At 44.5% G+C, this 13,538-nt stretch overlaps 1 protein-coding gene across 1 annotated transcript in view; it reads left to right on the top strand.

Moving 5' to 3' along the window:
• Window positions 1-13,538, top strand: part of RSF1 (remodeling and spacing factor 1) — a 71,737-nt gene that overhangs the window by 48,408 nt on the left and 9,791 nt on the right. The window contains exons 9-14 of the mRNA XM_084842480.1: window positions 1,549-1,628; window positions 4,286-4,340; window positions 5,584-5,693; window positions 8,398-8,465; window positions 9,048-9,255; window positions 10,070-10,290. Coding sequence (XP_084698606.1) covers window positions 1,549-1,628; window positions 4,286-4,340; window positions 5,584-5,693; window positions 8,398-8,465; window positions 9,048-9,255; window positions 10,070-10,290 — 742 coding nt within the window. The remainder of the gene's footprint in view (window positions 1-1,548; window positions 1,629-4,285; window positions 4,341-5,583; window positions 5,694-8,397; window positions 8,466-9,047; window positions 9,256-10,069; window positions 10,291-13,538) is intronic.

Raw genomic sequence — 13,538 nt, 5'->3', positions numbered from 1 at the left:
ACCCCCTTGTTCTTGTGAGAGATTCCCTTTTTAAAATAGTCATTAGGGTTTTGGAATTTCTCTGCCATTTTCCTATTCCACATGTTGAATTTGATCACATTGTTGTCACTGTTTCCAAATTGTTCAGCCATATTTAAGCCTTCAGTACGACTTAGGATTAAAGTCACCTCTCCTCTTAAGTTCTAGGACTAACTGTTCGAAGGCTCAATCACTGATGGTATCTAGAAATGTTGCTGCTTTATGAAGTGCAGTGTTTATATTTTACCATTTAGTTTGCATTTAGGGGTTGTTTAGTATTACTGCACTCTACCTACCTCATTTCTTTCTTTCTTTTCATCCCAAGATCAATACAAATAGTTTGGTCTGATGGGAGCTGATGATGCTTTTACTATATTGCTATATTTAGGTTTATTATAAGCTCACTATATATTGTCCTAGTACCAGACATTCTGACACCAATTGGGCATTGAGGATTCTAGCATTTGCAAAGAAGCACCTATATATTCACAGTCCCTCTGTTTGTGTGGCATTTGTCATTTTCACATCATATAGGCCCTGTGCAGATGTAATATTCCTGATTGCTTACCTGTGGTCCCTGCCACTCTGTTCTGTGTTGCAGATTTCCCCCCTGAAGCATGAAACCATGGCTACAGCTAGCCTTAGTTTCCTGCTAAACCAGGAGTCCAAGCTGGTTTCAAGTTCTGATTAAGCTGGAACCATTATTAGCCTTCACTGTGGTTAACTCTGCTGACATAATGCTTACCCAGAGTTAAGGCCAGGAGGAATTTTCTCTCTCTCCCCTGTTGGATAGCTCAGTGGCAGAGCTCCTGCTTTGCATGCCGAAGGTCCCAGGTTCGATCCCAGGTATCTTCAGGGAGAGCAGGAAGAACTCCTGCCTGAAACCCTGGAGAGCTGCTGACAGTCAGTGTTGACAATACTGAGCTGGATGGACGAGTGGTTCGACTCAGTATAAGGCAGCTTCCTATGTCCCTGATGTGTGTATGGGGGAGTGGGAGGCGCATTAATTAAAACCTTTTGATTTATAAGTTCCATTATAGTTCAGGTGGAGCCAGTCTCCTTTGATACAGGCTTTCTTTGCACCCCCCCCCCCAACATTCCCCCATGTCTTAAGAAATCTTAAAACGCTTCTGACATTCACAGCCTTGTATTGTAAAACCTTTACTTCTGACTTTCACTGTCTGACTGGCCACGTCCACAGAATAGGTGGAATTTCTGAAAATAATACCTTGGAGGCTGCGTACTTGAAGTGCAAGTTTAGGAATAAATTTGAACTCAACACAGCCATGCAGTGTATGTACTTCACAATGACAATAATTCCACATTTTATATGGGCTTCCTAAAGTGGCTGCATTTCCTTGGTTTGGGCCTTGAAGTCCTTCCTTCTGCTTATTGCTTGATGCCTGGAAACTGACAAGTCTTTGCTGGCCATAGTGGCCATCATACTGAGGAATGTCTTGTAAGAAATTGGCTGTGTAAAAGCTGTTTGTGATATCAATGTTAATGCTTTGTTTTGGTTTGTCCCCATAGAAATTACTCTGTGAGAAGTTAGAAGAACAGCTGCAGGACCTGGATGTTGTCTTGAAAAAGAAAGAACGCGCAGAGCGAAGGTATCAAAACATCTCATTCATTGGCCAAAGGCTTAGCAGCCCCCATAATCCATGGGACACACACACGTCAAGTGAGACCATGCTAGCATTTGATCTAGTTAGAGCTCTTCCCAGGTATCTCATGCCACACAGACTTTTTCTGTCTCAAAATGGAGAGGAGGAAGAGATCAGAGCAGGCGCTCCATTAGCTTACTGATAGGCCATATTCATCAAAATCTCATGTTACATAAAAGGCCCTTGGAAAAAAACAGCGAATGCAAGTCTGTGTTTCCTTTGAGAATTATAAACATAAGGAGTGAAACATATACATATCTTCAACCCTGTTTTGATCTCACAAAATCCTTGGAAGGCAGAAAACAGAGTGCAAAGGTAAAAGGTAATCCTTATATTGGCAAAGCAAGGGTTAATTATGGAGATGCAGCATGGTGTCAGTCAAGGCCAAGTGAATAGAACATTTGGTATTCTGTTAGAACCAGGGTGGCCAACGGGCAGTCTTGATGCAGTTCAGCTGGCCTCTCAAAATTTAGCCAAGGTGGCTTAAAAGTTATGGATTGGATCCAGTGATCCATGAGTGGAGTTCTGCTCATGGAATGCTCTTGCTCATGAAAGCAGAGGTAGGCAATTTCCACCAATTTCCTCCCCCCGCCCCCATTGTATCCCCCCAAAAACCTATTCCAAAGGATTACGAGATCCTCGAATAGCATTGGAGGCTCCTGGGGGAAGGAGCAATTGGCAAAAATCGCTGTCTCTCCCTAGTCCCCTCCATTTGCTGCAGGTTTCTCTGGGTGCAGCCTCATTCCGCTAGCTATCTCCATAGCAGAGTTGTGAAACTTACCTCTGTGTTTCACTGCCAGCCTGCTTCTTGAAGCGCATTATTTCCTCAGCCCAGCTAATGGCCTCTTGCTATCCCAGCGCATGTGCTGTGGCCCTGTGAAGCCTTTACTGCTGGCTAAAGCCAGTAACATCACAGAGCCTGGCTCCAGGGAGTTGGGTTGTTCCAGCCCCAGACAAGTGTCTGGAGAATATAGAGGCCCCCAAGGATATAGGAGTTGGTCATCACTGCCTTAAAACAGAGGCCAGGGACAGAGGGAAGAGTCGGGGCAGGGCAGGGCAGGGCAGGGCAGGGCAGAGGACTGCAGTGGCAATGAGAGGGGAGAGTGTCGGGGCCACAGCATGTGGGGTAAAGTCTTCTGCAGGAGTTGCAGAAACTGACTCTCCATTGAGGTTTGTAGGTTGTGGGGTGCGGAAGATGTAACTTCAGAAAGGAGAATAATTTCTAATATTTGACAGATGTTTGCGTTCTACGGATTGTGTGCCGTCAGTCAATACATGAATCAGTGTGCAGGCATTTGGATTGGCTATTATGCAATACTAGGACATGCACAGCGGCAGGAATGCCGACCATTCCAGGCCTTCCTCTCTTGCATATGCCTAAGATTCTGGTGATGTTGTAAGAATCTAGTAAGTTTGCATACGGCTGATAAAGAGTTGTCCTAAGGCCCATGCCGTTGTGTGGCTTTTCTTAAAGCCAGCTATGATGTCTGTTCTGCAGGGGGCAAGAAGGGCCTAGGAGTGGCACTTGATCACAGCACACCCAGAGTTCTTTTATGCTCATGAAATCTTTGAAGCCGGAGTCTGAAGGGCAGTATCGTACTGTGCCGACTGCTGTACCAGTGACATCCTTTTCAGAGTTGCATTGGCTCAGCATGTCTCCTTTTGCTTCCTTTGGAGGTCAGGGACCTTCTTGTCACTGAGAAGTTAATTTTACCTGAATGGCTAAAAGTATTGGTGGCCTAAGTTTTTGTACTCCTGTAACTTTATGGCTAAGCGTTGGTATTTGAACAGCTCCAGTCCAGTCTTTAATTCCGTATCCGTCAAGGTTTGCGCTGAAATTGGTTCAGGTGTTCACCTGAGCCATCTACATATTACCAGATATCATGGATATATGTTTTATTATTACATTGTTTTTCCACCTTGACCCAAGGGTAGGTAACAAACAGTACCTTAGACGTAAAGATGACAAATCAGTCATTTTCCAACAAAGCCTCTACTTTTAAAATGTATGATTTAAAATGTCATATTTTACTGTGTTTTATATTACTTCTCTTGTTAGCCACCTTGAATTTTTATTGGAAAGGCAACATATAAATGTTTTCCATAAATAAGTTTAAGGAGACTGTGGGAAAAATACATCAACTCAGCATGCAAATGATTCCATAGACATTACTAGCCATACATTGTGTAGTAAGTAGCCCATGCACCAACATGTCCGTCAGGTCACATACAGATATAACACTGCCCAAGTAGCTAACAATGGTTAGGAGATCGGGAATGCTCCATTGGCTTGTGAGTCTTCCCCCTTGAGCTCACATGTTCCTTCCCGATTCTCTTGCATTTTGGAACTAACCGTGATTGGCATGTCTTTTGCACTGGTGTTTTTGCTAATCAGAGTTAGTGCCAAACCAATCTGCAAATGCACTTAGTACCATGCTTGCAAGAACTAGCCATGGGGGGCAGCTGTTTAAAAAGACTGACATAACCGTGTTTAAAGTCAGCAGGCACAACAGTGTAGGGGAAATGGGGAGAAGCGGCTACAACGGAGTCAGCAGATGTTGTGAAGAAGTGTTACCTTTCTGTATCTCTTTTTTCCCCCCAAGGAAGGAACGCCTCGTGTATGTGGGTATTAGCATTGAGAATATCATTCCTCCACGAGTAAGTGAAATGGATCCATTGACATATTTCTTACTTTTATTTTGCTTTCCGGTATAGAGCCAGGGCTTGGACGTACTTTGTGCTGAAAACAGTCAAAATTCTTTACTTAAAAAAATGGAATTTGCAATATGCATAAATTGGGCAAGTCAAGCATGCATCTGCTCATTTTGCCTGATAAATTCTGCTGCAGATGTGGAGGGGCAAGGAACTATGCAGGGCACTAAACCATGGTTCCCTCACTACTAGAAATCCAATGTCATCTGTGTCTCTCTTTCTTCCCCTTTCCCTATGCCTATGGCTTATGCACATGTACATTTATGAGTGTGTTTTTGCAGCTGTTATAAATTTGCCATTGTTGTCAGAATCTCCATCTTGACACTGACTGGGTTGTATGCAGTGTTAGTCCTACTTAGGGTAGACCCATTGAAATGAATGGGACTTAAGTTAGTTAGACTGACATTGGATACAACCTTATATTAGACAAGCTGGTCATTTGCAAGACTTGTGAAGAGTACCTGGTTTAAGACACCAGGTGGGGTGGGGGTACGGAGTTGTGCATTTCTCTGCGGAACAGACTCTGATGAAAATGGGGGATTGTGGCCGAGCTTGTACATTCTAAGTGCAGAAGGTGAAGTACTAGTTCCCCTCTAGTCAGCACTGGTTAGGCCTCATCTGGAGTACTGTGCCCAGTTCTGCGCACCACACTTTAAGCAGGATGCAGACAAGTGAGAGAGGGTTCAGAGGAAGGCAACGAAGATGATCAGGGGACTTGAAACAAAGCCCTATGAGGAGAGACTGAGAGAACTGGGCATGTTTAGCCTGGAGAAGAGAAGACTGAGGGGAGATACAATAGCGCTCTTCAAGTACTTGAAAGGTTATCACAGAGAGGAAGGCCAGGATTTCTTCTCGATCATCCCAGAGTGCAGGACATGGAATAATGGGCTGAAGTGACAAGAAGCCAGATTCCGGCTGAACATCAGGAAAAACATCCTGACTGTTAGAGCAATATGACAATGGAACCAATGACCTAGGGAGGTGGTGGGCTCTCCCACACTGGAGGCATCCTAGATGAAGCTGGACAGCCATCTGTCGGGGATGCTTTGACTTAGATTCCTGCATTGAGCAGGGGGTTGGACTCGATGGTCTTATAGGCTCTTTCTAACCCTACTATTCTGTGTTTCTATGATTCTGTTCTATGATTCTATAGCTTCATTATGCCTAATGATTGCCTGTCTTTAAACAGGAGCCTGAAATACCTGAAGGTGTGGATGAAAAGAAGAAAGATTCCAAAAAATCAAAGGCAAAGCTGCTTGAAAGGAGGTCAACTAGGCAACGGAAGTGCATCAGCTATAGGTAAGTGACTTCTTCAGGTCTTCTGAATGGACATAAAAGATGCTGTGTCTCCTGTTGAGGATGTATAAATGGGGAGCCCAAAAACATTGAGGGTGGAAGGCAGGGGTTTTCTTAGCCATGGAGGGGGCTGACTTCAGTTCAGCCTTCTTCATCCTCAGAGCATTGGGCAGTCGGACTTGGCCTTAGAAGAGTGTGCAGTCTGAGCCAAGCTCGTCTCCTGCCCTGCCCACATCCATGTTTGCTTCAGCAGTGGAAGGAGGCTGGGGGGATAGAATTGGGCTCAGAGAAAAGAGAACACTTCATTCAAGTCCAATACTTTCCACCACCAGCAGAATGTTCCATGCATCGTGCCTCCACTCCCAAAGCGAGCACTGGGGGTGTGGGGAAGATCAGGCCCAGACTTGCTGCGGTGGGCAGAGTGCTAGCACCTGTCTGCCTCCCTCTCTCCTGCAGGGGTGTCGAATGCCTTCCAGCCTGAGGGCCAAACTCCATTTCGGGGAAGCTCTCGAGAGCCACATCCCAGTGGCGGGTGGGCCAAAGGAAAAAGCAGCGGGGCCAAAAAGCAAAAAATATACCAGCCTCTTTTAGCTTAAAGCTTTTACTGCCAGTAGCTTAGCTTTAGGAGAGGCATTTAAATGTTTTAGAATGGGAGGGAAGAACCATGAAAAGCTGGGAAACCACCAAATGATTGGCGGTCGGGGGAAAGGAGCATGGCCATCCGGGAATCCCAGAGGGCCCGTGGCCCTGAGGTTCAAACCCCCCCCCCCCTCTGCTGCCACAGATATTCCCCAGTGGCATGAAGGCACATGCGTGACTTTTGCCTGTGCCAGTTTTGGGTGTAGTTGCAGTATCATTTTGATGTTCCCGCTATGTTTCTGCAAAGGTGCGTGGAAGCCCTCTCCTACCCTGGAGAACCTTCCAGCTTCGTGCTCTCTACAAGGCTGTGTGCTGTTGCAGAACGCTGCATGGGATTTATCACCATGCAACAAGTGGACGTCTAATCTTTCTTATATAGGGTTGGCATGTTTAAGTGTCTTGAGGGGACAACTCATACCACATGCAAATGCATGCAACAAAGCTCCTTGGTTTTCTTATTTAATTTTTTCAAAATGAAAAACAGCCTCAGTAGGCTGTGATTTTGAGCAGAGGAGCCATGGTGCTTACCCTCATCAACCGCAGCATCCGCAACCTGGGGGGCAGAGGCACAGTGGAAGCTGCTTGTGGGAGCAGTTTTGGAAAGCAGCCACTGGCAAAGTGGAGTTTTCTTTCATGCATTTTTATGTAATGTGGCTTGCCTCTGAATTTTCCTGCATTAAAAAAAAAAAAAAGCATTTTCAGTGCAAGCAAGCAAGACAGCTTTATAATGGTGGTGTATGCCAGTGGCCCTTCCTATACAGCTGAAAATCTGTGTGAAAGCAAGCCCAAGCTGTTTCTGTGGTGCTTGATATAATCTTAATTACCTCCAGATACTGTAGTGAGGTGGAAGTCCCTCCTTATGTGGGGAACTTGTCTGTGGTTAGTAAGAAGAAGCAGGCTGTATGCTGGGTTTTATGGACAGGTGTTATGTCCCTGACAGATGAGGCAAACTGATCACCCAGCAGAAACACCAGCGGGGATTAAACCATTCTGCCAACATAGCAGTTTGAAAGGGTCATCATTTGTTAGTAAAAATCGCACTTGAAATGTAATATGCTCAACAGCAAGAGTGTGAAATGCACCACCTTTGGCTGCTTCTGCCTTTGTGCATTTCTCCTGATTGTTTCAGCTATTTTTAAGTGATGCTTGAACTATGAAACCTGCAAGACAATTAACCTCTTCTTGCCTCATCTATGAATAAAACAAGTTTTAACTACATTATAATCCCTCCCCCCCCCCCCATTTTGCAGTGTCATGTAAAATTCAGACTGCTGCGGAAGAATCCAAATAGCTAGAACAGCTGGTTTTACTTTTGGATGGGATAAGAGGGAGAAAATAACATGTGGGTGTAACTGGAAATTAATATTGCCCGTTTCAAATATTTTAGCATAAAGACGTATGAGAGGTGGCCTGCAAAGTTGAGAGGAAAAGGTAGCTCACAACTGTTTTTTTTTTTTAAATTCTTAAACATATATAAAGAAGTCAGAAAGCCCTGTCCCAATTGTGTGTACTTTTATGAAGTGCTCAGAAATTATTTGGGGCCTGATTGGAATATTAAGAAGGAAAGCTGTAGGGCCCTCAACATAGCACTTCAGTCCCTTTTTTAAAACATCTGTGAGGTGGTGTGAAATAAAGGAAGTCTGAGAACATGAATTTGGATTTTATCTGTCTCCTCCCTGGGCAGTCACTCCAGGAGAGTGAGTTACCAATTAATTCTCGCCCCACTTCCCCTACCAACATCAGTTGATTTACTGCATTGTGGGAATTTCGTCCCAAGTTATTTCCTTGGCATGAAGAAAGCTCATAAATTAATGCTAAACAGTGTGAATGAAATTTCATTCCCTGTACATTTGCTCAGTTTTTTTTTCTTTTCAGAAATTAGAAATAGTGGGAAGCGTACATGAAAGCCAAAGGATTAATTTTAGTTTGCCTGTTTGCAAAATGGTGGTTAGTATTTTAGTACAAGCCACTGATCCTTTTTAACTGTTCAGTCACTATATGTTTGCTGGCTTATTCCTTGAAACGTAGTTGAGGTGTGCACTGAAATTAGTAAATTTTGTTTTCCTAGGTTTGATGAGTTTGACGAAGCCATTGATGAAGCAATAGAGGATGACATCAAGGAGGCTGATGGAGGAGGTGTGTCTTAGTGGGTTGTTTTTGAACAGCATTAGGAAAACCTATGGATGACCTGAGGACATCCTAAATTTTGGTACAGCATGCATTTCATTGATGCTGAGGGCTTGAATATTCCCCCATTTCATGCAAGTGCCGCAGAACACAGAATTTGTTTTGTTTGCTTGTACAGTGTATAGGCATAGTGGAATTTGGCTTTCCCTTTCTTGTCAGACTCCTCAGCTGGTTGCGTTCAGAGCCCCATTCAGCCTTTGTGCCAGTCACTATCATTCAGCCCAACTTCCCTCACAGGGTTGTTGACGCTAAAGGTGGTGGTGAACTATGTTCCTGAGCTCCTTGGAGGGAGGGCAAGTTAAAGAAAAAATAAATAAAGGACCTGGGTATCATTCTCCTATCCTAATCTGCTTCCAGCTCTTCTTTTAAAGGGGGGGGGGTTGGGGGGCAAGAGACATGACCCACTCCTTCTATCAGCAGACACAGGAATGTTTAGCCATGACCTTGGCTACCTTTTACGGAGGGGAGGTTGGAGGTGGCAGAAAGGGAGCAAATTGACCGTTGCCATTGTCTTGATCCCCCTGAATGTAGGCGGTGGAAGAGGGAAAGATATGGCTAACATCACGGGGCATCGGGGCAAGGATATTTCCACCATCCTGGAGGAAGAAAGGAAGGAAAGCAAGCGGCCTGCAAGGGCTGTGGCAGTTCGTCGTAAGAAACGGCGGCGACTGAATGACCTGGACAGTGACAGCAACCTGGATGAAGAAGAGAGCGAGGAGGAGTTCAGGATCAGTGAAGGGTAAGGTCTGCTACAAATGTAGAGTGCAATCCATGCCAAGCTGAGCACCTCTTATTTCCACTGATTTTCAATTCAAATTAAGCAAGTGCTAATCTCTTCCAGTGAAACTAAAAGTGCTCAGCTTTGGATCGCAGAGGCGTTAGAAAGTCAGAGCTGCAATTCAGAAAGACAGATAGTCAGATATGTACAGGCTGAATATCAGCCTGTAACACTTCAGATTGCAAGTGGAGGATCGTTTGTTTGTATGCTTGCCCTGCCCTGCCCTACCCTTAGAAGTCCAGTATGTTAGAGAGAAGGGTTCTAGTCTATCCCTTTTCCCTGGCATGATAGAGTTCAGGTACATTGAGCTGTTTTTGCTTGTGGGTTCAAATCTGCAATCTCATACCTGCATTCTGAAGTGGTGCATTCCCAGGAGAGCTGTACTAGTTGTGTGTGACTGGCTCTGGACCCTCACATGTGGATTTACTGCATTAGAAGTAGCATGTTTGAATTGGCCCTGAGGGCCCGCTACTGAATAGCCAGCATCCCCCATGCTGGCTGGAGGATGCTGAGAGTTGTAGTCCAACACTGGAGGGCGCCAGATTGGGAAAGGCTGTTGTAATAGTTTCAACGCGGAGAGAGAGTATGTGTGAAAACCTATAAAGGGTTAAAACTGATAAAGCCACTGAAAGCCTGAAAAATCTTCCTTAGTTATGCTGCTTCTTAAATCAGCAGTTTCTCAATTTAAAATGCAAGTCTCAAGTCAAGCTAGGTTTATTCTTAATCTCATTTCTCTCACTTCAAAGGCCTTTCCCACTAATCTTTGTCCTCGCAGATCTCAGGATGAATTTGTTGTATCGGACGACAACCTGGATGAAAGCGAAGAGGAGCAGCCATCAAATGACAGCGATACAGAGTTTTCCAGGCGTAGGCCCAGGCAGCATCATTCTCGGCCAATGAGACAGAGCCGGCGGCTGCAGAGAAAAACAGTCAAGAAGAGATACTCGGAAGATGACGAAGAGGAGGACTCTGAGGATAATGTAAGCGGCGACTCTGGTAAGTTGGACTCTTTCACGGTTTGTAGCTTGACAGCTGGGCCAAAGGACTGAGTGTTTCGAAGTAGACCCCCTGGACAGCAGCCAGTTTTCCCGGAGGACCGACACCACCTGCTTGGCAGTTGCAGAGCCAGGCAGAACTCACCTGGGCTGGATTTGGCCTAGGACCCCCAGCTGTTGCCCTGCCAGAATAAGACCTAGACCGGTTCTTTCAGCGATGATCTCACCAATTGATGATCCATTTTGGATTACAGTTTGGATTACTGTAATGCATTATACGTGGGGCCGCCTTTGAAAATGGTTCAGAAGCAGCCTCAGCTGGTTCAAAATGCTGCAGCCAGGTTGACAGACTGGGCATCCGGGCCATATCTCACTTGGTTTGAAGCTAATGAACTCCCGGTCCACTTCCAGACACAATTCAGAGTGCTGTTTTTGACCTCTAAAGACCTAAGTTGGGACCAGTGTACCGCAAGAACCGCTTGCTCCTGGAGGAACCTTCCCGGACACTTAGATCTTCATGAGAGGCCCTTCTTCAGGCCCTCCCTCCGTCTGAGGTGAGGCAGGAGGTGACCAGAGATGGGGCTTTTTCTCTGCTGAAAACCTGTCTTGGGAAGTCCCTCCTAGAGAGGGATACATGACGTTGACTTGGTTATCTTTTTGGCATTAGGTGAAGACCTTTTTATTTGCCCAGGCTTTTTATTTGCTGTTGTGTATGTTTTCACTCTCCCAGCCCTGGGTTTATGTAATTTTAAAACTATCTTCGTTGTTTTCTTATTGTTCTGATCTTTTATATTTTAATATTGATGGCTATTGCTTCAATTGATGGTTTTAATTGTTAGAAAACTATTTAGGGTTGAATTACAAACATATGTAGATTTTTGCCAGCGGTAAAACAGATCTAACATCTGTAGTAACTATTTCTAAGAGGATAGATTGATTTAAATCAAGTTTCACACTTTAAAATGCATATATTACCTGAGCAAGCATGCATACCAACTGGTTACTTATAACAGTTAAAACATATTGGTGTGCAACTAAATTTCAGTTATGGTAAGCATCTCTTTAAAAAAAAAACTCCAGAATTTGGTGTAGATATACATGTTAACACCTACACTTACAATCTTTTAAAACATTGAGTTTGATGATCATAAATAAACACGTTGAATTATATCCAGTGTTAGTCTACGTTGCCCCATTCATTTAAATGGGTCTACTCTAAGTAGGACTACCACTGAATATGACCCATTATTTATGTAAGAGAAAGGACTATGGGGGCCGAATGCGCCCCCTGCCTCCCAGGAAGAACATCACAGCAAGGGGAAGATCAACCTGCCCTATCCATCCTCCAGAGAAGGAGCAGCTGCAGAGAGCTTCTTTCACCCCCTCCCAACTGCCGGTTACCCTGGGGCTGCAGAGCAGAAGAGAAGCCCACTCTGGCCCCTTTCATCAGCCAGGAGACCAAGGGCCAGTGGGAGGCCCCTTGTCTCCCATGAGGAAGATCGTGGCCAGAGGAAGACCAGACTGGCCCCATCCATCCTCCAGAGAAGGAGCAGCGGCAGAGAGCTTGCTGTCCTCCTCTCTGCCAGAAAGGACCCTCGGTTTCAACTGCCAATTGTTTTGGAATGGCTGTGCAGAAGGGAGGAAGCACAACTGGCCCCATCCATCGGCCAAAGAGACAAGGAGCTGCTGGGTGATCTGTGTATATGGTGGGGGTGGGGAGGGGGTGTTGTTTTATGTATTATTGTTTTATGTTGTAAACCAGCTTTAAGATAATTTGATCTAAAGATGGAATATAAATCTAATGAATAAAAGAAATATATCTGACTTCTAAAGATAAGTGTTATAAATGACACAGTAAGTAATGTATTTTATCCCTTGCTTCTAAAGTATCCTGGACACCTGCTACCATAGGTGGCAGTAAGGGGGGCAAGTGTCCCCCTCACATAAGTAGCTCGCCCCCTATATGTTTTTTCTTTGAGAAAGTCAAAACCCCCCCCCCCACCATGCACTTTGTCTCCTGTGTATCTGCAAATATTTCTTTCTTGTGCCACCACTGCCTGCTACAGCCCAAACATACCCAGCTTTACTGAGAAATCCAACCACTGGAAATTATGTAGGAGTGTAGCCTTAGCTTTCAAGCAAACTATTTTGCTTAGCATCGTTGTATCTGTACCAAGAGAGCCAAATGGAAATCTGTCTCTTGCCTCAAAACAGAAACAATTCTACAGGGCAGGAGGTATGTGCACAAATGGCCAACGTTTGGGGGTGTGCTCCTAGATAGCATAAAGTTTCTATTTTAAAAGTTAAAAAATCCAGATGTTTTTGTTAATAAAAAAAATCTTTGATTTTTTTTAATCCACTCAGATTTCCAAGCCAGCTGGTTAGATCACCTGATTCAATGGAAAACTCTCTAGTCAGCACTTGTCCTAAAATTCTCTGCTGTTTTTTGAGTGCTTTTTAATATAGGTGGCCATGTTTCCCATCTATAAGAGGCTGGAAATACCTTGTGGATCATTTAGTTTAGGCCTGTTGAACCCAAGACAGTTCAGTGTGCTGCAGCACACCAGATGTATCTTGCAACCCATCGTATGTTTCGTCAACTCCACTCTTGGAGCCATAGCCTTAAAACCTACCTGACAAATGCACATCCAGTCTCCTCTGCTCGGTGTCAGACTTGCAATCTCCCGTTATAGCAGAGTGGCCTGTCAGGTACGTACGACTGAAAACAAAACAGATAGCTTAACATTTTATATTTATTTTGGATTTTATCCCCCGGTTCTCAATAGAGCTCCCAAAACGGCAACATGGCAATTAGAAGACGTTGCCATCGGCAAGCCAGTGTGACTTTGGCCCAGTCATAACATTTTACCCATGGGGAGGGATGTGGGAATTAAATTTCCTTGGAAATCTGCTGCTGTGTTGGGTTAGCAGCCCCCCCCCCCCCCCCCGGCCACCAGTTTCCAGGTGCTTGTCCCTATCAGATGCTTCCTTAAAATGCATTTTCAGATGGGAAAGAACTGGGAAGACTGAAGGTGTCCTGAAATGTTTCTCCTTCTGATACAGATTTTCCTTCATTTATATATATGTGTATGTATGTGCAGGATTGATGTACTTGTTGTTGTTCAGTCGTTAAGTTGTGTCTCTGTGTCTAATAAGATTCCTGAGTGGTGATCAATAAAAAGAAAGAAGAATCAAAATACAGAGTTAAAATATTTAAAATCAAGATTATTCCAATAAGACCTTGGCTGG

Source organism: Heloderma suspectum, chromosome 3 (genome assembly GCF_057233095.1).
Source record: "Heloderma suspectum isolate Gila_16-S chromosome 3, 16-S_ref, whole genome shotgun sequence".
Lineage (NCBI taxonomy): Eukaryota > Metazoa > Chordata > Lepidosauria > Squamata > Helodermatidae > Heloderma > Heloderma suspectum.
Note: the sequence above shows the minus strand (reverse complement) of the source record. Positions and strands in the feature narration are given on the sequence as shown.